The 24,095-nt window shown below is 34.6% G+C and overlaps 3 protein-coding genes across 3 annotated transcripts; 1 reads left to right on the forward strand and 2 right to left on the reverse strand.

Annotated features, from left to right (window-relative positions):
- The first annotated feature begins 985 nt into the window (after nucleotides 1-985).
- On the forward strand, nucleotides 986-3,572 carry LOC105118495 (homeobox-leucine zipper protein MERISTEM L1-like). The gene is made up of 6 exons (XM_011016464.1): nucleotides 986-1,161; nucleotides 1,250-1,325; nucleotides 1,759-2,298; nucleotides 2,975-3,175; nucleotides 3,274-3,402; nucleotides 3,519-3,572. Exons 1-6 carry the CDS (start codon nucleotides 986-988, stop codon nucleotides 3,570-3,572), a joined length of 1,176 nt encoding a protein of 391 aa, XP_011014766.1.
- Nucleotides 3,573-17,876: 14,304 nt separating this feature from the next.
- Nucleotides 17,877-19,072, reverse strand: LOC105118494 (uncharacterized). The gene is made up of 3 exons (XM_011016463.1): nucleotides 18,452-19,072; nucleotides 18,167-18,333; nucleotides 17,877-17,986 (listed from the first exon to the last, which is right to left on the reverse strand). Exons 1-3 carry the CDS (start codon nucleotides 19,031-19,033, stop codon nucleotides 17,959-17,961), a joined length of 777 nt encoding a protein of 258 aa, XP_011014765.1. The 5' UTR covers nucleotides 19,034-19,072; the 3' UTR covers nucleotides 17,877-17,958.
- A 559-nt stretch (nucleotides 19,073-19,631) lies between these two features.
- LOC105118496 (probable disease resistance protein At4g27220) lies at nucleotides 19,632-22,884 on the reverse strand. The gene is made up of 2 exons (XM_011016466.1): nucleotides 22,853-22,884; nucleotides 19,632-22,814 (listed from the first exon to the last, which is right to left on the reverse strand). The coding sequence occupies exon 2, from the start codon at nucleotides 22,801-22,803 to the stop codon at nucleotides 19,633-19,635; it is 3,171 nt and encodes a 1,056-aa protein (XP_011014768.1). The 5' UTR covers nucleotides 22,804-22,814; nucleotides 22,853-22,884; the 3' UTR covers nucleotide 19,632.
- Between the last annotated feature and the right edge of the window lie 1,211 nt (nucleotides 22,885-24,095).

Genomic DNA, 24,095 nt, shown 5'->3' on the forward strand with positions numbered 1-24,095 from the left:
TTGTTTTCATCGATGTTATAAACTTATGTTTGGATTTGTAGTTCATCACAACTAATTAACACTATATTTATTTATTGAGTGAATTTTTCTAGATTAACACGCCAATGACAACAATGATGTGTTTTCAATATTATGCAAAATGCATGGATTTTGATTTCCGAAGTCAAACTTCTTTTAAAAAAATATTACATGAGGAAAATTAATTTTCTAAACCCAAAAAAATTAATTTTCCTGTTTATTTGTGCCCGAAATTGGTGGCAGGAATTGGATTTAACAAAATATAAACAGGGGCTTGATGCTAAAATGGTGGTAGGAAACACAAAAAATCATGAAATTAACATAACAGAAAAATCCTACTTGAATCTTTCCTGATCCTGCCAGGTGAGGAAAATCTAACCTGAAGAGAACAGTGCTGACAGGGCCCCATTTTCTTGCTCCTAAACCCTAGCATTCCACCAAACACAATGTATTAACTTGCCACGTCAGGCTACCATCCTGTCCACTAGCCAATGAGACAGTAAACATTTACCTGGCAGTATAGTCTTTCTACGTGCCCATCAAATGCCATAGATTCAGTGTGCCAAACGAAACCCCTATGTCATACTTGTATAGATTCAGGGATCTGCTCTTCTGATCATAATCTATCATCTATTTCGTTATATATCAGTGTAGATTTGATATATAACATCCAATTGTGGGTTCTCTTTATTTATTTATATATATTTTTTAAAATTTTAGTTTGTATGCGTTAGGAACAAATTCAAATGGTTTTTTTCACCAAAAAAAAAAGAAAATTGAGCTTAAATATATTTTGATTGGCGTCGATTATCCGGATAATGATGATCGTAGTTTCATTTCTAGTTTTTTTTTTAGCTTCGTTTTTTATACAATTTGAAGATTGTTAAGGTAGAAGACTTTTGAAAACTAATTAATATAGAGAGATATGTTTGTACCAAAAATTTAACCTATTCAAACTAATATCAAAATGAATATTTTCCAGATGGACATGTCCGAGTCGGAGGAGATCAGTCAAGATCAGGAGATAAGCAGTGATGAAGAAATGATGCGTCCTGATATCACTGATGCGAGCTCAGTCAATGGTGATGGTTATAGTACTGATAGTGATTATAGTGAAATTGATGATAATGAAAATACGGAGAGGTGAGGTGTTAATGGAGATGTTGCTACCTGCGATTTGATCATTTTATTTTGATGGTAAAGAGTTTTTTTTCTTCTTCTTTTTGATCAGTTCGGTTGAAGGGTTAGAGGAGATGAAGAGTACTACTGACGAGGAATTAGGGTTTGATCATGAAATAAATCCACAGGTAACTAGTCTTGCAAGATATGTATGTGATTAATAACCTATCTGGAGATATTCATCATGACTAATTAAGATTTGCATGACATTTTCAAAGTAACAGAAGAAAGGGTATGGCATTTTTAATGAAAAGCCCTAAAAATCAAGCAAGTCCAATACCATTCTAAGACGAAAAACATATATATAAAGGCACTTTTTTCTGGCACTGTCATTGATTTTTCTTGTGGGGATTAATTTCTATAACATTCTATGATAGAAAATCTTGATCTCTAGCATATTTTGATGTTCCCGGCCTTTCCTTTAAGCCCTTTCTTGGGTTGGTAGAGTTCATCAAAAGAAATGTTTGTAAGATTTCTTTAGGGTTTATATATGATGTGAAAGCTTAATTTTGTACTTCATTGATGATTTTTTTGGAGATTGATTTTAGCTTTGACTTACAGGATGATAGCATGATCCAAAATAATGGATATGTTCCATTCAATTCAGATAATTATCAGTCCCCTCAGCTTTCTCCTCGAAGTGAGGTTGAGTCCGTGTCATCCACAAACATGCCTTTGGAAATAAATGATCGAGCTAGTGACCTTTTAATGGCAGTCTCAGTTGGTTCTGATGCAAACAAGAAAAAAATCAATGCGATGGCTGTTTCAGCCATGGACGAGCTAGTAAGGAAGTGCCTTGCAGGAGAACCTCTATGGCAGCACCGACAAGATTGTGACCTTGAGATTCTAAATGAAGGAGAATATATAAGAGAATTCCGTCCATTTGATGCAAGTCTAGGAGAGCTAATGAGAATAATTGAGATGGAAGATTCTCAAAATCTTGCAAAGTTATATGAGAGCAATGCAAGCACTAATGGAACTCAACACAAACCCATGTTTCAGCAAGATGCTGAAAAAAATTTCCTTCAAACTGAAGCTTCAAGACATATAGGGTTTGTTCGTATGGATGCTACCAGCCTTGTTGAGTGCCTCATGGATGTGGTAGGGTTTTTTTCCTCTCTCTCTGTTTAAGTATTTAAGCATTAACTCATTTAATCCAATGATGTTCTCAACTTTGGAACACAAAGGATAATTTTTTTTGATAAACAGAAGCAGTGGTCATCAGTTTTTTCTAATATCGTCTCAAGAACAACTATACTTGGAATCTTGTCAAGAGGAGTAGCTGGGAACCACAACGAAACGTTACAAGTGGTAATTTAGTTAATCAAGCTGTTTGAGTATCATCATCTCCTTCGTTTTATGAAGATATTAGTGAAATGGATTCTAAATGCCAACGGAATGCAATATTGTTGATTTCATTAGTTAGAATTGAGTTCATGCTTGCAATGGGAGCTTCTATACTTCACCATGAAACGTAAAAAATCGCAAGGAGTCTTCAAGTATCATGTCATTGGATGTTCGAGGAAACTAGTACACTGTCTTGGAAATTATACTGATATATTCAACCAAAAAAAAAAATTTTACAGGTATCCTTTGGATGCTTTAATGTTTTTTTAGGAATCCTCAAGTAACTCAAGCATTGATTGCGAATAATAACTTTATGATCTGTTGCAATTATATGTATTGGTATGTGGGGGACAGTGTAGTTCTTCCAACCAGCAAAATGTGCATATGAATAATCGATTTCATAAGATGTTCTCAATGCAATGCTTGACAGATGAAGGCAGAGTTTCATATGCCTACACCACTTGTTAATATTCGAGAGAGTCAGTTTGCAAGGTATTGTAAGCAGATAGGGCCTGGAACATGGGGAGTTGTTGATGTATCCTTGGACAGTCTATTCCCTTATCCACTAGTAATTTTTCGGAGAAGACCATCAGGTTGTTTAATCGTAGAAATGCCGGATGGATACTCTAAGGTGATTACGTGTGCCAATTGGAAAAGCATCCCTTTTTGTAGTTTACTTGAATTAAGCCTCAAGTTATATTTCCATGTTGTCTTCATCAAATTCTGCAGGTTATTTGGGTTGAGCATGTGGAAGTGGACAATAAATTTGTCCATAGAATGTTTTGGCCAATTGTTCTCCCTGGTTTTGCATTTAGCGCCAGGCGTTGGGTTGCCAGCATAGTCCGACATTGTGAGCCAGTTGGGAATATAATCTCTACTTCCCTTGACAGTGGTAAAAACATTTCCTTTTCTTCTGACTTTAAGCAACATATATATTGGTTAAACTGTTACTGTTTTGCTTTGATATTGCACAGCAACAATACCCCGAAATGGGAAAGCAAGTGTGCTGGGGCTGGCTCGTAAAATGATGAGAAGCTTTTATCATGACAACAGTGCTTCTACTGACAATTTGTGGGTCCGAATGCATCTATGTGATGGTGAAGATTTTAGGTTAATCACTAAGACTATTTATGCCCTCAATGGAAGCCCTAGTTCGACTTTAGTTTTCACAACATCTCTTTGGGTTCCGGCTCCACCAAAGAGAGTCTTTGATTTCCTTCGCCATGAGGATTCTAGAAACAAGGTATCTAAGATGCTTAAACTTCAAAGCATCGTTTCCCTTTGATGATGATTGTTCAATTTCTGCTTCTTTCCTTGTAAAATAAACGTATCCAAGTTAAACAAGCAGGGACTGCTATGAAATAATTAGAGGAAGTTTCGAACAAGGATTAATTTATGGATACCTCTTTAGCGTTTCCGTCGATTTTAGAAAGGAAACTAAATGGATTGGATCGATTTAATTAATTGTTAGCACTACCACTTCTGATTCATCTTGCTATAAATCATCTGTATCCCACACTGTTTTAGCATTGTCGTTCAGATACTTTTCATTATACTTAAAGATAGTCTGGCATCAAATAATTTGGTAGACTTTGATTACTGTCTTTAGTCAAGAAAGACTTCCCGGACAAAGAGGAAATGTCCAGTCCTTCCTGTTCTTAAAGAACCAAAATTCACTGCAAAAATATCTTGGATATTTATTTTTTAGTATCTATTTTCATTTTTATCTCTACAACCTTCTATCTATTCTGTATTCTATATAAGGACAGCAAACAAGCACAACCTCAAAGAACATTTGAACATCACCTATGTATCTTACATAAATGTGAATAGCAGGGTGGTTTTTTGACATTGAATGTCTTACAGCAATGCATTAGTGCTATGGCAGCATCATGTTTCCTCCTCAAGTATGCTATATTTGCAAGTAGAATTGTTATCTTCGCTGGCTTTTCATGCAGTGGGATTTGCTTGCCCGTGGATCCGCAGTTCACGAGACTATGCATATTATCAAGGGAGAAAGTCCGGAAAACCGTGTGTCTATCATGCAAGTGAATGTAAGTTGCTTCTTTTTTTATTTCTTATTCAAATATGCTATATCCAAAAGTTCAACTACATGAAAACCACACATTAACAAAGAAAAGTTTTCTTGATTATGCAGTCTTCTCAGAACCAGATAGAAATCTTGTACTTGCAAGAAAGTTACAGCCATCCAACTGGATCCCATGTTGTTTATGCTCCAATAGACATTCTTACTATGGGAATGATGCTGGGTGGTGGAAATTCAGATCTTGTTAATATTTTGCCATCAGGTTTTGTGATACATCCTGATGGGCCACCAAGGAATGGAGAGGAAACTAGAGGAAGTCTTCTCACTCTTGCCTTTCACATTATGGATGGTTCATCCACGGATGACTATCTTCCTGCTTCTGATTCTGTTAATACCATTCGGAAAATCCTCACAGAAACTTCAACTTTGATCAAGACAGCTCTTTTATCTGACAATCTATAAAACAGTTCACCATCCGGCCAGCACACATAAATCGAAAGGCGTCACTATCCACACTGTTGGTAAGGCTTAATATCGCTGATTTTTGGATAATTAACTGATCATCCAAATTTTTAATGTTTCAAGTTCTTTAAACCCCTCTTAGGGCCTAGGATGTTATGAAACTATCTGTATATGTACTACGCATGGCTAGCTAGGGTTCGTCGTAATTGCAATTCTGATTCCCTAAGGATTTGCTCTAATGATTAAACTGTCTAAAGAAATACATGAGGGCTACTGATTCTAAAAGAATGTATGAACTAGGGTTTTAAGATCAACTTAACAAATTGAGAAAATAGAAGAAGGAGAACAAAGTTGACGACAGCATAGGAGAGTAGCAAAAAAATACAGGAGAGAAACGAGACTGAGATTGAACTTCAATATAATCCCTACCATGTGCTTTTATAAGGATCAGCATCAGTTACTAACAGACTAAGAAGGAGAACAAAGCTGACGACAGCATAGGAGAGTAGCAAAAAAATACAGGAGAGAAACGAGACTGAGATTGAACTTCAATATAATCCCTACCATGTGCTTTTATAAGGATCAGCATCAGTTACTAACAGACTAACCAACTAACTTCAACCAATTAACAAACTCTGCTAACAAAATCTTCTCTGACTAGCTAACAGAATCTTAAACACTAAATAGCGGCTAGCATGTCCTATATGCTTTTGACTCCCAGCCTTCGATTATGTGTAATTCCTTAACACTGCATTTGGACGCCGGCATGAACTTGTCCCCACACTTGAAACACTACCCCAGTCTTCGCCTTTGTCATGCATGGTCTCTGGAACTGTTTGTTTTTGTTGGTTATCATTCACATAATTGGTTTGAAGATTACCTATTGATCTTCCCATTTGCACCATGACTGCGAGCCTGGGCATGAATTTATTTTTTATTGCCGACACATTGTTTAACTCCTCTTGCCAATTAGCTTAATCAAAAGTTATCATCGATGTCACCAGCTTTAATATCTTCAACATAGGTTTGATATCTTCCTTTAATTCGTTAATAAAGCTAGAGATATAGTAGGATTCAAGAAGTAAGGAATTTAATGAATGTATTAGTGACTTTAACTCCTCAAACCTCTCAGTAAATTCACCAACATCACCTTCTTACATTAGCTTGTTAAATTCCTCTACAATGTCAGTTCTATTACTAAACCAGCTGCATATGGCTCCTGAGAATTCTTCTCAATCAACAATAGCCTTCAAACTAGATCTCTGCCTTTCCCTCCAAATAAAGAGATGTTAGTTCTACCAATTGTTGAAAAGGAGTTGTTTTAAGCTTCAAAAACTTCTTGCACCTCCTAAACCACTAGGATTATCTCCCCAAAATGTTGTCAGATGCATTCTTGAAACGGCAGCATTATGCACCACTCTCAGTTGCTCTTGACCATAGGTTTGATCTCTTTTAGCAAGACCCTTTCCCTTTGATAGCATTCCCTCTAGACTACCCTGTGCTGGAGTTTGTAATATTCCCCTGGAAGTGCTTCCCAAATCTTTTCCTGTCATTTGATTAGCCAGGAACGCTTGAAATTAAATCGATAGAGCTTCAATTTATGCACTAATCTGATCAGTCCTCCTGTTATGTTCACCAAAGTATTCCTGCCATTTAGTTTGTTGAATGGGCAAGGATTCCTAAAATTCTTATTGAAGGATCTGCATTCGCTCCTTCAATTTCTTGCAGTGTTCTTTAATGTTTTTCAGCTTATGATTTTTCATTAGTGTCAGATCTCAAGGCTCTGATGTCAATTATTAAGATCAACTTAACAAATTGAGAAAATAGAAAAAGGAGAACAAAGTTGACGATGGCAGATTTGATTAGAAAAGAATGCAGTAGAGAAAAACTAGATTGAGATTGAGCTTCAATTTATTTCGTGCCAATATAATCCCTACCATGTGCTTTTATAAGGATCAACATCAGTTACTAACAGACTAACCAACTAACAAACTCTGCTAACAGAATCTTCTCTAACTAACTAACAGAATCTTAACCACTAAATAGCAGCTTACATGTCCTATACACTTTCGACTCCCAGCTCCTCTTGCCTTTCCACCATAGTCTTTATTCAGCCATCCTGGGATGTAACATAGGGTTTATCAAAGCAACCAAATATGAATTGGAACAACAATGATCAGTGCACAGTTGGATTTGAATTCATGATCATTCCATATGAACTAGGGTTTAACAGCAATGATCAGTGCACAGTTGGATTTGAATTCAGGATCTTTACTCCCTTCATGCCATTGTACTGTTTCACTTGGAACAGTCAACAAATTCCATTATGTTCGGTTTCTTTAGTGCACTTGAGTGGTAATTTTCCACTACAAAGGGCATAGTTCATGGGCATATACAAGGAACTTGTCATAAAATACATACATCTGATGGAGTTTACAGAAAACTAGCCATGATTCTTAATCTTTGGTGCCGTTTTGCGGGCCTTTCTCAGCAATTGCCACTGTGACTTCGACCGACTTCGAATCTATATGCATTTGAATCAGTGTCAAAAAGTACTGAGTGACCTTCTACGCATGCTACCAAAACACATCATATTCAGTTGAAATCATTCATGTCAGGGTGGATGATCGATCCTAGTATATTTTCCTGCTGCCCGTTCCAACTTTTTGACAAAAATGAAAATTTGATTTCTAGTATTTATACTAATTATCGTGCTCCTGTTGCAGTGGAAAAGAAAGGGAGAAAAATGTCCAAGGAAAAAACACAACAGGAACGAAATGAAGGATGTTATGACATCTGCTTATGGCTGAAGCTTAAGCTGTACGATATCCCCATGTATGTTGAATAAAAAGTGGGGAGTGAACATTGATGCTTTCTGAAATTTGTGTCCGTGGACCTTAATTTTGTGTTGCCTAGTGTAACTCTTGGTTTCAGAACCGGAACCTGTTCTCTTGTTTTCACAATCTGGGATTTTGGAGACACTGCATGTCTTCTGGTATTGGATGCGGTTTTCTTTAAACATCTTCATGGATATGGTTTAGGGTTTATAAATCTTGACCTCAAGGTATCTTATCATAGTAAAAGAAATGCTGTCCGAAACCACTAATCACTCATTAATTGCGTAAAACATATGGGAATATACATTTATACACTAAAATGGTGTGCAAATGTAGAACTAAACCTAGGGAATATGCAGTTGCAATAATCACTCATCTTCTAGGAGGGGTATATGAAAAAGAACATTCATGGAAAGGTGGACCTGCAACACAGAGCAATGCATGAGTTAAATGACTTTGCATTCAAAAGAGTTTTCACGTGTACGGAAACTGCAACACTCCATAAATAATCCCATTCACGTGTATGGAAACTGCAACACTCCATAAATAATCCCAAAGCATATCTCTGACCACGTTATTCTAAAGCATCAGAATCGTAATTTGAAACTTTGTAAATTGGGTCCTGTTACCATAAACTTTTCAATACATAATGGCCATTTTGACACATCTTGCAAAGGCAATTGATAGCTTGCCCTGAACATCTATACGGAAATTTCATTTGTAACCAATATAAGCGCAAGGATTTGCCTACAGAAGAGTAATAAAATTTGGAGATCACTGAAATGTAGTAAGCATGAACTCTACGAGCCTCTTACAAACCTGCATATGTGATGACATTTTTATTATTCATTTAATTTGGTTATAAATTAATATTTTATCAATCTAAAGGTATAAACTATAACTTTTATATTTTTAACTAGTTTTAATTTTGACATTATCAATAATATTTTGGGCAAAAAAAAGAAGATAAAGATTGTCACCAAGTTAAGAGTTAACTACCTACTCATCAATTAGTCATCAAATCAATAGTTTTCAATTTTAGCCTATAAAAGAAAACATTTGTCATGCATTTAGACATCTTGATTTCCAAATCAAGATCATGTTCTTGCTTTCTCTTTTTGTATTTTTTGTAATGTTTATGCTTTGCTTTCATTAATATCAAGTTTATACCTTTTATTTCTTTTCATTTATTTAATTAGCTTTTATCTTAGTTATGTTTTTTTTTTCTTTCATTATATTTAGTTAAGTTTATTATGTCAAGGTGAAAAGGTTATACTAATAATGTAAGAATAAGTATAGTATAAACTTAATATACTAACATGTTTTGTATTTGTTATCTTGTTTACTCTTTAATACTTTGCTTGTTAAATGACTAATCTTGATTTATGTTGTATAACTGAAATTAAAGTTCAGGACTCAAATTATAATTTTTAAGAGTTGATTTAATAAAAAACAAAAGGAGCTTCATTGCATAAATATTAAAGTTGATGGTTCATTAGGGACTTGATTGAAAAAATCTAAAAACCAAGGACCAAACTAGAAAAAATCCATAAAAAGAGGAACTAAAATTGTCCAAATCAAGGGCCAAAATAAAAAAATTAAAAATTTATTGATCAATTAAAAATCAAATTGCATAAATCTAAACAGTGGAGATTTTCTCACTATTCACTAGGTTAGACCACGTCTGGCCCAAATCAAAATGGTCAGGTTGGGTCCGACCCAATCCAAAAAAATATATAATTTTTTTAAAAATCCTTTCAAAATTTATGATTTTAAATCTAATTATTTTTCTAATTAACTAATAAATTGAAACACTATAATATTTTTAATAATGAGTATTTGATCTGTATTTACAATTATTTAACCCTATAGTGAGATTAAATTCAATATAAAATTATATACAAAAATTTAGTGAGTCTCGTAGGAGAAAATGAGAATTAAATTAAACAAATATTTCACTTTCTTTTTCCATGAATCATACTTACAAACATGTATAAAAACATAATAATATAATAGAAAAACAATAACAAATAACACAATAAAAAATATTTTTGTTTTTTATGAATAAATGACAATATTATAAAGTTACATTTATAAATTTAATTTATTGTTTATTTATCAAAAACAAAAGATTTAATAGACTTAAGGGAAACAAAATAGTACAATCCTTTACTCGTTAACATTCTATCAATAATTTTTTTTTTAACATATAGTCATTCACATATATTTATATATCTACGTAGAAACCGTATTTTTGCACGGTAATAAACACACACACAAGAAGTTAACCAAGTGACTTGCTATATATATAAAAATAAAATACGAACTTCTAAAAAATATTATTTGTTATTTTTTCTCTAAAAATTAAACTTGAGATCTAAATGCGCGCATAAGTATAATTCATTTCAAATGGCCAAAAGGCTACTGCTACAATACCACATAGACAAGACAACCTGCATGCCTTTATTGCTGCCCCCGCTGCCCAATCAGGGGCTGATCCTCTGGTGTCAACCTCGGATCCTTCTTCCTCTACATCAACCCTTCCTAAAGGTGTTTTTCCCAACACTGTTGGTCTAGATGCAGATCCGCCGGTGCTACAGGATCTAAGCCTCACGAAGCGGTCCTTAGATGTAGATCTGGAAGAGGAACAACTGGATTTCACCGTCTCTGAAGATGAAGATGACATATCTCCTAACCCCTCCTCTCCACCTTCCGCCACACATGTCTCCTGTCCGTACTCCAAGTGGAGGTCTGTGTCAAGGTAACTCTATACCAAAGAGTACCCCTCCTCCTCTGTGCGATGGCAAGTGGAGGGATCTTTTCTCTTCCAATAGAAACTCTGACGCTTGTACTAAGCTCAGTAACTTCTCCCTTTTTCACACTACCAGATCTTGTTCTATCTCCTCTGATGATTTTCACCATAGCTTTGATGTTTGGAAGTGGTGTGCTGTGGGTTGCGTCTCTGGTAAATACCCTGGCATTAAGGCTCTGACCAACCTTATTTCCACTGTCTTATTTCCACTGTCTGGTAGTGTGAAGTTAAAATCGAGTTAAATCGATTTGAACCGGCTTTTGTTTTAAATTAAACTGAAATCGGTCAATTTAATCTAATTTTAATTTGATTTTGATTTTTTTTTTAATTTAATTATTTTTTTATATAAATCAAACCAAATAAAAAATGATCCTTTCTATATTAAATTTTATGTTAAATTTATATTATATTTATTTTAATATAATTAGTGAAATCTTTTTACTTTGATATAGTTAATTTATCTAAATATAATAAAGAAGAATATAAATAAATAAATAAATAAGATAAGATAAAAATATAGTCATAATGAAAAGTATAAATAAAAAATTAATAAAAATAAAACTTAAATATTAAAAAAAAAAGTAATGAGGTAATCTTAATCTGAAACATAAGATATCTAAATACATGACAAATGCTTCTTTTTATAAAATAAAATTTAAAACTATTGATTTGATAACTAATTATTTAGTTGGTAGCCAACCATGGACTTGGTGGCTCGTTATTGATATTGTTGGCTAATTATTGATTTTGTTGGCTGGCTTAAATGACATTATTAACATTGGAATTAGAGCACATAATCTTTATAAAAGTTGTGGATAATAATCTTAGCTTTTTAACAAAAGAATAATGAGTTTATTTGGATATTTGGAACTTGAAATTTGAGCTGAACACCAAACAGTATCTACACTGTAGGACAAATTCAAATATCTTTTTCATGAATGTTTTAGGCTTATGTCTTAACTTTTCATTAAAATAAATCAGACCTAAATCCAAGTCTACAACTCTAGTTATGATCTAATAATCAAATGGTGTTCCAGTTTGAATTAAAGCAGCAGCTTAGTTCTCTTTTTGTTTCTTTACTTTAAATAGTTAATCATATCAATCAATCCTTTGACTTGTAAGATATATTTACTATCATAACTCAATTTTGGATTATTCCACTAAAATCATCTTTTCTCAAAATAAAAATAAAAATAAAAGCTGACATTGTGGACAATATAGGTCGGGGAATCAAGTTGTAATTTTTGGAAGAAATTCAAGGCCTAATTGTACCTCATTGCGCCCAAAATTGGAGAAAAAAAATTCAAGGTCAAATTAAATGATGATTTGATGAATTTGTATAAAAATTAAGTCCAGTAACATAATTAAATTTTTAATAGGCCAATCTAATTTAATTATGGGCTAAATTAAATTTTAATTATGCTTAATAATTAGTCTGAATCCAATTAAAGGATTTAATTAAATGCATGGACTTAATTATACTTTAAATGGGTCAAATTAATTTTATTTGGGGTTTAATTGGTAAAACATTAAGTTTGGGGGCCTAATTTTGGCTTAATTGAGAATATTAGAATTTTAAGAGATCAAATTTAATTTTTACCAAGTTAATTTATTGAAATTATGGGTCAAATTGCAAGAAAATTAAAGTTTGGGGGTCAATTAGGGGCTAAATTAAAGAAATCCGAGATCGAGGATGATATCGCAATAGGCATGTAACTTTGAGGCTCCAATTAAAGTTTATCAAGGTTTTAATTGAAAAATTTTAAGGTTAATTAGGGGTTCAATTAAAAGCAATTGAAAGAAGAAATAGTGAAATGAATTTTGACCAAAAACAGGATTTTGGCACTGTTCGTCTTCTTTAAATCCTTGAAATAGCTGGTCTGGTTACCTAATGTCCTCTGAATTTGCCAAAATTTACATGAAACTAATCACTAGACATTAATCTACATCAGGGTATAGTCAGCACCAGCTCACTAGCAAATAAACGGACATGGCACCACCCTAAAGAGGCCGACTCAAGTAGGTTGCAGCTGTAGATTTGACAATTTGACAGTGCGCCAAGCCTACTTTGAGCCAATGGTTGGGATCCTTTTCATCTAAATCAAGGGCTGCTACATGCATAATTCATTTCTACATGCAATAGCTAATTAATTAGCTCCTCATTTGGGTCGGGTCAGTTACGACCCAGTCTAAATGGTTGGGTTTGGCCTGACTCCCATTTAAAAAAAAAATCCAAATTTTTTAAAAAAATCATTTCAAAAAATTATGATTTTCTTGCATATTTTTCTACCAAATTTTATATAATATTGAATTGTATATTTACACTGTAAAATACAAATCCGGTATTAAAATACCTGGTTTTATCCAAAATATTTCAAAAAAAATCAAAATATTTTCAAAAAGAAAAAAATATTTTATTGCACACAACCAATTCCTAAAATTTTTCCAAGCATGTTTTTCATAAAAAAATAATAAAAATTGCATCTTTTTTATGTTTTAATTTTTTTTTTCAAAAATAGATATCGTAATAGTTTATAATTATCTATTAGGATTTGGCCAATATGTCAAAAATCTTTTTCTATTTTTTTAGGATCTAGATGTAGACTTTAATATTTGTAGGGTGTAAAATTACACAATAAAGTATACTCTCAGGTATTAAAGATACAAAGTGTAGAAATGTGATGCTAAAATTTAAATTTTAAAACAGTTAAGATTTAACCCAATAAGGTAGAGACTTTCTCATGAAGAAAGATCTGCCTTAAACCTTAGAAAAGACCAACAAATAAAAACCAACTTAAAAAAAAAAACAATCAAACAAAAATGCAGTTTACCTTAAGTAGGGTGCACTGGGGGTGATTCATCTTTCCCTTGCAAAACCAGTCCCTTAACCAAACTTTCGCAAACTATAGGTTCCTCCGGTATTAAAATACCTGGTTTTATCCAAAATATTTCAAAAAAAAATCAAAATATTTTCAAAAAAATACATATTTTATTGTATACAGCCAATTCCTAAAATTTTTCCAAGCATGTTTTTCATAAACAAATAATAAAAATTGCATCTTTTTCATGTTTCAATTTTTTTTTTTTCAAAAATGGATATCGTAATAGTTTATAATTATCCATTGCGATTTGGTCAACATGTCAAAAATCTTTTTCTATTTTTTTAGGATCTAGATGTAGACTTTAATATTTATGGGGTGTAAAATTACAGGATAAAGTACACTCCCAGGTATTAAAGATACAAAGTGTAGAAATGTGATGCTAAAATTTAAACTTTAAAACAGTTAAGATTTAACCCAATAAGGTAGAGACTTTCTCTTGAAGAAAGATTTGCCTTAAATCTTAGAAAATACCAACAAATAAAAACCAATTTAAAAAAAAAACAATCAAACAAAAATGCAGTTTACCTTAAGTAGGGTGCACTGGCGGTGATACGTCTTCCCCTTACACAATTAGTCCCTTAACTAGACTTTCGCAAACTATAGGTTACTAGTGACTATAATACTAGATGATGACTTCTAAATATTAATCATAATTTTATGATTAAAACCAAAAACCCTTCTTCACACACAACACCCCTCATCACAACAAGAGTCTCCGCCGTCGCTAGACACTCGCGCATCACGCATCTACATTCAAAATAAACATTTACAAAAAATTATAGATATATTATATTATCAGATTTGTTATTATAATACATGCTTTAGTTAGAAAATTTTATAATATTTAATATATAATACGTTAATACAAAACCTTAATAAAAATATATTTTTAAATAATATTCAAAAGCTAACAAGCAACCCTGTCCACGAAGCACATCAATGGTTACTGGCAAACCTTCTACTTTTTCCAAAGGTAAGGACGTTGTTCAGCCTGGTGAACTGGGTCAGGCTAATATTCTTAATGCCTCTGTTGCAAGACAGATCACAGGAGGTCTACAAAGGGACTTGTTTCTCTTCCAACTAGAAGTGGTGGGGACAACACCCTTACCACTCCGAATTCATATTAATATATTGTCGGAACATCAGGGGGCTTAATAGTTCGCTGAAGCAGAATGAGGTGGTTAGCCTCAATAAAAGAAACAGGGTTGATGCTTGTTGTTTGTTAGAGACCAAGCTATCCTCTTCTGAAGTTGGTCTCATACACAACCTTCGGTTAAAGTCTTGGAAATATCTCACTAATAGTGTGGCTGCCTCATATGTCCGACACAACCTTCGGTTAAAGTCTTAGAAATATCTCACTAATAGTGTGGCTACCTCCTATGTCCGGATTGTTATTTTTTGGAATCCTAGCACTGTCAATATTGATTTATTTGACTTTTCTGCTCAGGCTATTCATGTTCTATTTCTAGCTTGGAAACTCACTCCACTTTCTTTGCTACTTTAATCTATGGGTTCAACATTATTAGATGGTGCCCAAGCTCTCCTTGATGACTTATAATTCCATGCTTTCTCAGGAAAACAAACATAATGGAGCTCATGTCACCAGCTATGAAGTTTTTGATTTTAGGGAGTGCTGCATTGATTTGGGTCTTGCTGATTTACATTCTACTAGATGCTTCTTCACCTGGTCCAATGGTCATGTTTGGAGCAAGCCTGATAGGGTCATGGTGAATTCCCTTTGGTCATCTTTACCTCAACAAGCCCATGTTCATTTTAACACCCCTAGTGTTTTCTCTGATCACTCTCCAGCCTCTGTTCAGATTGGTCATTGCAAGCCTAGAGGGAACCATAAGGATTATAGACACCAACTATCTCTACATTGGTATGATATTGTCCACGCGCAAGCCTAGAGGGAACAAGAACTTCAAATTTTTAAAGAAGTGGGTTGATCACCCTCAATTCTTGGAGGTTACTTTGGAGAGTTAAGCCCTCATGAATATGCTCTTGAGTTATACCTAAAAGGCCTCATTCCAATAGAGATATTTGTCTATTCTTATATACCCATGATCCTCCCCATTTCTAATCAATATAGGACTTTGGTTGCATACCCAATAATCCTTCTCTCGAACAAAGGACCACCGAGCCTCTTCTCAAATGATCAGGAGAGCACTACCTGACTTGAAATTTTTTTTACTCTTTTTTAGGTCAACTCCTCTTCACCGTATTGGAATCAGGACATGTCTATAAAGCATCCGGAGCACAACGCCTATCCAATAGAGCTGATCCATGGATTACATCGTGATCTAATTAGGGCTCACCACCTTTGTTTGGCATTCCAAGGATTCATCCATCATGGGGGCATGACTCTGATACCACTTGAAAGGATTATAAACACCAACTATCTCCACATTGATATAATATTGTCCACTTTGAGCTTAATACCTCATGGATTTGCTCCTGGGTTATACCTAAAAGGCCTCATTTCAATAGAAATATTTGTCTATTCTTATATACTCATGATTCTCTCCATTTCTAACTAATGTGGGACTTTGGTCGCATACCTAACAGGAACAAGAACTTCAAATTTTTAAAGAAGTGGGTTGATCACCCTCAATTCTTGGAGGTTACTTTGGAGAGTTGGAACAATCCAGTCAGCGGCTCCTGTATGGTTACTCTATGCAGGAAATTAAAGTACTTGAAGAGACCATTGAATGAGCTTAACAAACTCCATTTTATTCATATCTCTAAGCGTGTTGCCCGTGCTGAAAAAGATCTCGCTGCTCAACAATCTCTTCTTCATCAGAATCTTGATAATGACCACCTTTTGCTTCAGGAAAGGAACCTCAGGTCTTCCCTGTTGAACTTAAAGCAGGCGAGTTGTTGTACTTCAGGCAAAAGCTCAAGTGTAATTTTCTAAAGGAGAATGACAAAGGCTCTTGTTATATACCCTATAAATATATATATTAAAAAAATTAAATAATAATAAAATTAAAAAAGATAGATTTATCAATAAAAAATAACAAAATACACAATAAATCAGAACATGGATGTTGTGACTATAAAAAATAAAAACAAATTATATTAAGAAATGAGAGATGTTTTTGGGGGTGGTTACTTGCAGCTCAGGAGGGGTGAGTTTGTTTAGATGCAAGGATGGGAAAGAAAAAGGAGAAAATGAAGAGGGAAGGCAGTTTGTCATTACACTGTTTTTTTTTTAAATTATTTATTTTATCTAGAATTTTATTAGTATATATTGATGGTGTTACCAATTAATTTACATTCGTTGATAAATATCACTGTAAATTATAGATAGAAAATTTTTGTTAATAATTCTGTTGGTTTTAGTTGAATTTCTAATAATAATAAATAGCAGTATTATAAAATATGACTCGACTTGATCAGTCAATTAGATAATTCATAAATGGATTGTTTCTCACTTTATCAATTTGGGACTAACATTTTTTTCAAAAATACCACAAGCTGATTAATTTTTGTGTTTCTTCGTATCATTGTTTTGAGAGAGTTACATTTATAAATTTAATTTATTATTTATTTATGAAAAGTAAAAGTACAATCCTTTACTCATTAACATTGTATCAAAAAATTTGTAAGTTGATTTTTTTTTTTTTACATATATTTATAGATCTATGTAGAAACCATATTCGTGTATATATTAGTAGAAGTTAACCAAGTAACTTGCTATATATACAAATACGGACTATAAAAAAATAAAATTAAACTTGAGATCTAAATGTACGCGCACACTCCTATTAGTAGAATGGGTATTATAAGTACATGTGTTTGTAAGAACATATATAGTATTTTACAGTAACATTCATTCCAGATTTCAAGCAGCATTGCTAAGGCCTATTTCAAAACCTCATAAAGAATCATAATAGAAACAGAACATCAAAATGATAGAAAAAACATGTTGACGAGGCAAATACACGAGTCGTAGAGCCATTAGTTTGAGCAGAAAGGAGAACGAAAATCCACACATTAAACAATAAACACACAGACGAGTAACATTATGCCCTTCACTTGTTTTTGAAGGTTCACACACGACGAGTAACATTATACCCTTCACTTGTTTTTGAAGGTTCACACACTTGAAAAGAAACACAAATGGGCAAGCAAACATACGCCCTTATTTCTTGAGGTTCGCACAATAAATGACTGAAGACAGAACATGATGACATACGCCCTTATTTTCTAGAAGTTCAATATCCTTCTTTTAGGAGTTGTATGGTAAATATGACTGTTACAATGTAAAGCCAAATTGCATCTCATTGCCAATGAAACAGTTGAAATTACTTCCACGAATTAAAAGAATACTCGCAGCACCACCGCTCAAAGACATGATTCTCCGTGAAATCATCGCATGACGAGGTAACCAGCCACCCTTATGCAAACATGAAGAACAACGACCATTCAGGCATATCGCATATGTTAATTTATTTCAACTAGTAACAGTTGAAGGAGAAGGATAGAGCATAAATAACTGCAGCCATATTACTTGGTTGGGGAAATATTGAATTATTAGCATGCTTTTCAAATCCCAATGCCAAACTAATCTTCTTACCTATCATCATCAAGTAGAAAACGAATAAATCTTATTATGGCCTCGGCCTCGTCCTCGTCTTCGTCCTCCTCGTCCTCGTCCTCCCACCCATTATTTCGGGTCCACATTCTACGAGTGTTGGTTGGCACGGAGCGACCAATGCTTGAACCCCCAGCTACTTGAGATACCTGCAAAGCCAATTCAAGCAAGGCATACACATTCTAACTTGTAAGTCTTATTATCGAGTGAAAACAAGAAACAAAAACACTGAAAGAAAGGCAAGAAATCATGTCAAATAAGCAGCACCTCTGATTGAGCACTCATTGAACCATTTGTTGTAGTAGCAAATTTTGTGGTCAGCTTTGGACATTGATGCATCTTCAACATCTCCAGTCGAGGGAATAAGAATTGATAACATCCAAGACTGAAGTAGACAATCCTCGGTAATTGTTCTAGATACAGCTCCTGCAGTTCAGGGAGCACCATCCCCTCCTCAACATTGACAGGTGAAGCATGATCATCCTGCCCAAATACTCCCAGTAGTTGAGAGGATTGGCTTACTCTAAGTATTTGGAGCTTCGGGAGACCTGAAGCCATGGCTATTGGGAAGAGACTCGTTAACTTGTTGCATACATTGATCTCAATTCGACACAAATTGGGGAAGCATAAAGATTGGAGATCACTTCCTGACAATATTTGATCATTTCCATCATCAATATCCTTAGCTATGATTTGCTCCAATTCATCACAAGTTGATATCTCTAGAACTTCTAGTTGAACCAGACTAGCAATCATGTTGCCTGTAAATACATGCGTCAGTCTCTCGCATTTCCTCACCACCAAAGTAGTCAAATGCCTCAGCACGAGACCCTTCCATATACAACTCATGTCAGGCACAGGCAGTGAGGACAACTGTAATGCTTCCAAACTAGTGAAGCCCTGCATAAAAACAATTAAATAAATACAGGTGCCATTTTGTTAGATATAATTCCTCGGAACGTTTGTGCACTTTGAAACTATTATATAATTTTGGTAAATAGGTGAAACAATTATCCCCGGTACTTCAGCAAAATACTTAATCAATAAAAAAGATATAAATAGATAGGGCAATGGGTCAGCGGATTATGAAATCATAATTTTTCATATTTATGATAATCTAAATATAAATTATTATTTTATATTAGTTAAATTAAAAGCAATCATGAAAAGATTACACTTATTAACTAAAAAATAGTTTTTTTTTAATATTTGATTTATAAAAAAACAAATTATGACATTAACCAAAAACAAATATATAAGAAAAAATAATTTTAATTTTACATAGTAGTAAGATTTCTTGTATATAAAGTAAAAATGCTTTATTATGGATCACTTTTTTTCTTGTATATAAATTCAGTGCATAATTAAGAGCTTATCAATTGCTTTAGTTTCAGAAATTTGGAGGAAGAAAGAAGAAATTATCAGTGTATTGAAGTAGACAATTTAAATTAGAAAAGAAAAAAAATCTTGGAGAAGTATAAAGGACGTACTTGGAGCTGTGCCAACAAATTACCCGATTCTTCGTGGCCATCAATGGTTAACTCTTGCAAAGAAGGCAACTGGGCAGCAAAATCCTTTGGACCAAAGAAGCTGCAATTTGAAAGAGACAATTTTCTTAGCCGAGGGAAGTTGATGGTGCCACCTCTGGTGACAGCATCTCCTTCTGCACTGTAAAATATTTGCTTTAAATTGCTAGTAACTATAGTCATCTGTTCCAGCTTCAGAAGACTCGGAGACACAGAGACAGGGAAGACGTATTCCAGGTGACCACAGTATTCTATAAGGAGAGTTTTTAACTTCGGGAAGCTAAGAGACTCTGGAATTATTTCACTTTGATCATCATTTTCTCTGATAAGATGCTTCAATCCACGACAACTTCTTATCTTAAGTGTTTCTAGCTGTGGTAGACTTTGAGCGAGGGACGGTGTGAAGATAAATGTCAGTTTGTCGCGAGAATCCAAATTCAGATGAGCAAGACTTAGGTGGCTGACATGCCCGGTGAGCCCCTTCCATATGCATCTGAGCTCAGGTAAGCAGGACAGTTGTAGCTCTGTTAAAGATGACAACAACGACCGCTCCCTCTCCTCACTGCTTCCTTCATCAGCCTCGCCCAATTCAAAAACCTCTTCCAATGATTTACAGTCTTTAATTTCCACACCCCTTAGATTTTTCAAAGCTTGCCGCCATTTAGCTGGAAACAGAGTGCGAATATCCCCACATCCATTCACTTTGACATGTTCTAATCTTTGCAAGAAGTCCTTTCGAGACCCATGGCCATGGGTGGTCATCTGATCAGAGGACAATACTATATTTTCCAAACCCTCCACTCTATGAAAACTAATTTGAGACACAGTAGGAAACAATTGCTCAAATGTCTTCGCATTTAAGGATGTGGCGCTGATTTCACCCAAACATAATCTTGTCTTTGCAGTTGGGTATTCATTATCAAGTTCTGAATACCCATTCCCTAACACCCAAATATCATATTTGAGCAACCTGGGAAAAACAAAATCTCTGGGAATGCATTCAGCCTTCGGTATCCTCAATGATAATACAGCTAAATGAGACAACGAGTTTAGTTCTGTTAGGCTCGCATTCACTCCTCCCCTGCTTGTCCCAACGACATCCCATTCCTTAAAGCTGTAACACCCGATTAGCAGTTCTTCTAACCTCTTCAAGCTTCCAATCAAATTCACGGGAATCCTTCCTAGATTTCTACAACCTGTCACGTCCAACAACCTCAACTCCTTGAGCTCCCTCATTTCACCAGGTAATTCTTCAATGGAGTCGCACCCTATAAAACCAAGAATCTTAAGCCTTTGCAGCTTTCTCAACCAAATGAGCTCCTTGCATTTACACTCCATCAACAGCAACGATTGAAGGTTCGTCGAGAATTGAAGTGACTGCAATGACAAACACCCTCCCTTTAGGGACAAAACTTCAATTTCTTTCATCCCTTCAAAAAGCCTCTCTGGAACATTCAAACCACGATCCAGTTCTAATAATACAACTCTGAGCTGTGGACATACCAAACCTTCAGGAAGTTCTGCTAATTTATTGCCCATTAACGAAATTGCTGTGCAACCTTCAAAGCTTTTACTGCACATTGGCCACTCCTTCAACCCAAGGCCTGAATTTACCATGAATCCATATTCTTTAGATGATGCTATCTGAATAGCAACATCACGAACCAAGTCATGCATTTTCACACGCTCTTCAGTTTCAGTGCCTAACAGCATACAACAATCTTTGAGGGTTCTTATTTCCGCATGAACTTTTTCCCTTGCATCTTCAATGGACTCCACATCTTGATGTAACCCGTAGCCAACTGCATATCTCGTCAAGTCCTCAATTGGAATGTTGTAATCTTCTGGAAATAAACAGCATAGCAAGAAACATAACTTGGTTTTCTCGTGCTTCAAATAATCATAGCTCAACTTAAGACATGAATATGCATTTTTTTGTTCACCAATTTGTTCCATGTGCCGAAATTGAGAGTTTCTGAGCTCTTTGGACGCCACTTCCCACTCAACATCAGATTTATCTCTTAGAGCCCTTCCCACTGTCACAAGTGCTATAGGCAGTCCTTGACATTCTCTCGCAACCTTCTTTGCCACTGAGTTCAAGGTAGAGTCCGCGTCACGTAAACCTGCATTGATTTTGAACAAAGCCCATGCTTCATTTTCTGATAAGAGACTTAAGAACACTTTTGGCTGGCACTCCATATAAGAACATATGTCTTTAAGACGTGTTGTTAGAAGAATTTTACAACCCCTGTGAGCATCACCAAATGGGATCCCTATCTCTTTCAAGTTAATATCTTTCCAAACATCATCCAGGATAATAAGCATCTTCTTCTCTGTCTTCAGTCTCTGCCACAATCGATCTGCTCTCCCTTCCTTGGTCTTTGTCTTTTCGTCAAGATGCAGACCTAAACTATCTGCCATTCGATCCTGAATGTCTATGACATTTGGATTCTGGGACAGTGTAGCCATCAAAACTTCATCAAACAGCTGCGACTCTTTGGCACTCCTGCATACTTCTTTCATCAGGGTGGTTTTACCCACCCCTCCCAGGCCGTACAGTCCAATCATATTGACGTTGTCATCTTCGAGAGCTTTCATAATCTGTTCGAAAGCTTCTTTTGACGATTCCGAGGGTGTGAGTCCCTCTGATGGAAGAAATTCTATGTCTTGAAGAGGTGCTTTGTGGGACACTTTGGGAAACTTTTTGCTATTGTCTTCAAGCTTTCGCAAAGTCTCTGTCTTCTTTTCCAGTGCCTTGCTTAACTTGAATTGTCGCATCCAATTTGGACACCAAGTAAAGTATTTGCCATTTTTTCCCTTTTCATTTTCCAAACGATTCACACCTTCAATTTCGTTTTTTGCATCTTCCAGCCATTTGTTGACATCAATCTCAATCTCTTCAGTATTCCTTTTAGCAACGTCGACAGCATCTTGTAGACGATAAAGTGCCAAAGCCAGGCTCATCTTTTGTTCATTGAATTCTTGAACAAAATTGTTGAAACAGAACATATAACGGAACTGCTTGATTGCTGGTTCCACCAAGACTTCTGCTATCTTAGATACAATGGATCCACCAGCACTTTTGATAGCCATTTTCCACCAGTCTGAAAAATCAGAGAAATGAGAATAGTAATTTTATCACCTTAATTTGTGAAGATATAAGCGGAAAGCAATAAAATATCTATCTATGCCAACGAGCAATTAATCCCTTGTCCCCTCATCTAAATCTCTATTCATGCCATCTACAAAAGTTACGTAGGGTGTTTTCTTTTCTTGAAGACTATAATATCTTCAGATTAATTTGTCATTAATCTTAAATTGTCATAATGTTGTTAATAAAATATAGAATGTTAATATGGTTGTATTGTCAATCAAAAAAACTCTATACATCAAAAGTTAAGAAATAGAATATTAATATCTTTCAATCCTTAGTTCTTTCAGATTTTTTATTCCCTTGATATCTTTATACAGTTCTAGGAGTGTATTTGCTAGGATCCAATTGCAACGACTTTATGGTGGATATAAATTACATTTTAAAGACAGGATCTTTATGCCACAAAAGTATACCTTCAATTCCATTTTTTTAAAGTTCTGACTTTCCCAAATATATAGAAAGGTAGGTTTCTATAATAATTTTTAAATTTGTTTTTACATAATTGAAGACGAGGAAGATTATATTGTTATTGAGTAGAGAATCAAAAAGTAAAGACAACTTGAAATTAAAAATATTATTTATGGAAAATAAACCATATAAATGTATGAAATAGCATGGTAAGAAAATATTTTACATGGAAAATACTTTTTAATAGCGGTGATGATGGATTTCACAATGATAATAACAGGGGTGGTGGTTAAATGGCAATGATAGTGAGAGAAGAGGTCGTAGTGAGAAGGTGATGGAGGCCGCGGTTGTGGTAAAAAAAGAGGTGGGGAAATAGGAGATGTTAGTGGTGGTGGTAAGATGAAGGTGGTGGTTAAAAGTCAAGATGGAGACTAATAATATTTTGTTAAATATTTTATTGGCAAGGATAAACATTCATAAATAAATGGAAGTTTTGAATTTTGCAGTGCATGAGTAAACGTGATGAAGGTTGTGTGCCCTTTGAAATGAAAGAAACTTCGCAAAGATTTTACGTACTTCAATCATAAGATGCAATTACACTAGACTGGACTACTTGAATTTTGCAGTGCATGAGTAAATAGTTGAAACTTTTTATGCAATGAAAAAATAAGCAAAATTACACTAGACTGGACTTGAAATTCAATTTTCTATTCTAAATTAAAGATGCATTAGAAATAGATTTGGAAAACCTAGGCGCATACTAGGCAACTCTTCTTGAAAACCTAAGTTAAGCTCGTATTGAGCCTTATGACTAATGTAAGTT

The sequence above is a fragment of the Populus euphratica genome, unplaced genomic scaffold, assembly GCF_000495115.2.
Source record: "Populus euphratica unplaced genomic scaffold, PopEup_1.0 scaffold2022.1, whole genome shotgun sequence".
Classification (NCBI taxonomy): domain Eukaryota; kingdom Viridiplantae; phylum Streptophyta; class Magnoliopsida; order Malpighiales; family Salicaceae; genus Populus; species Populus euphratica.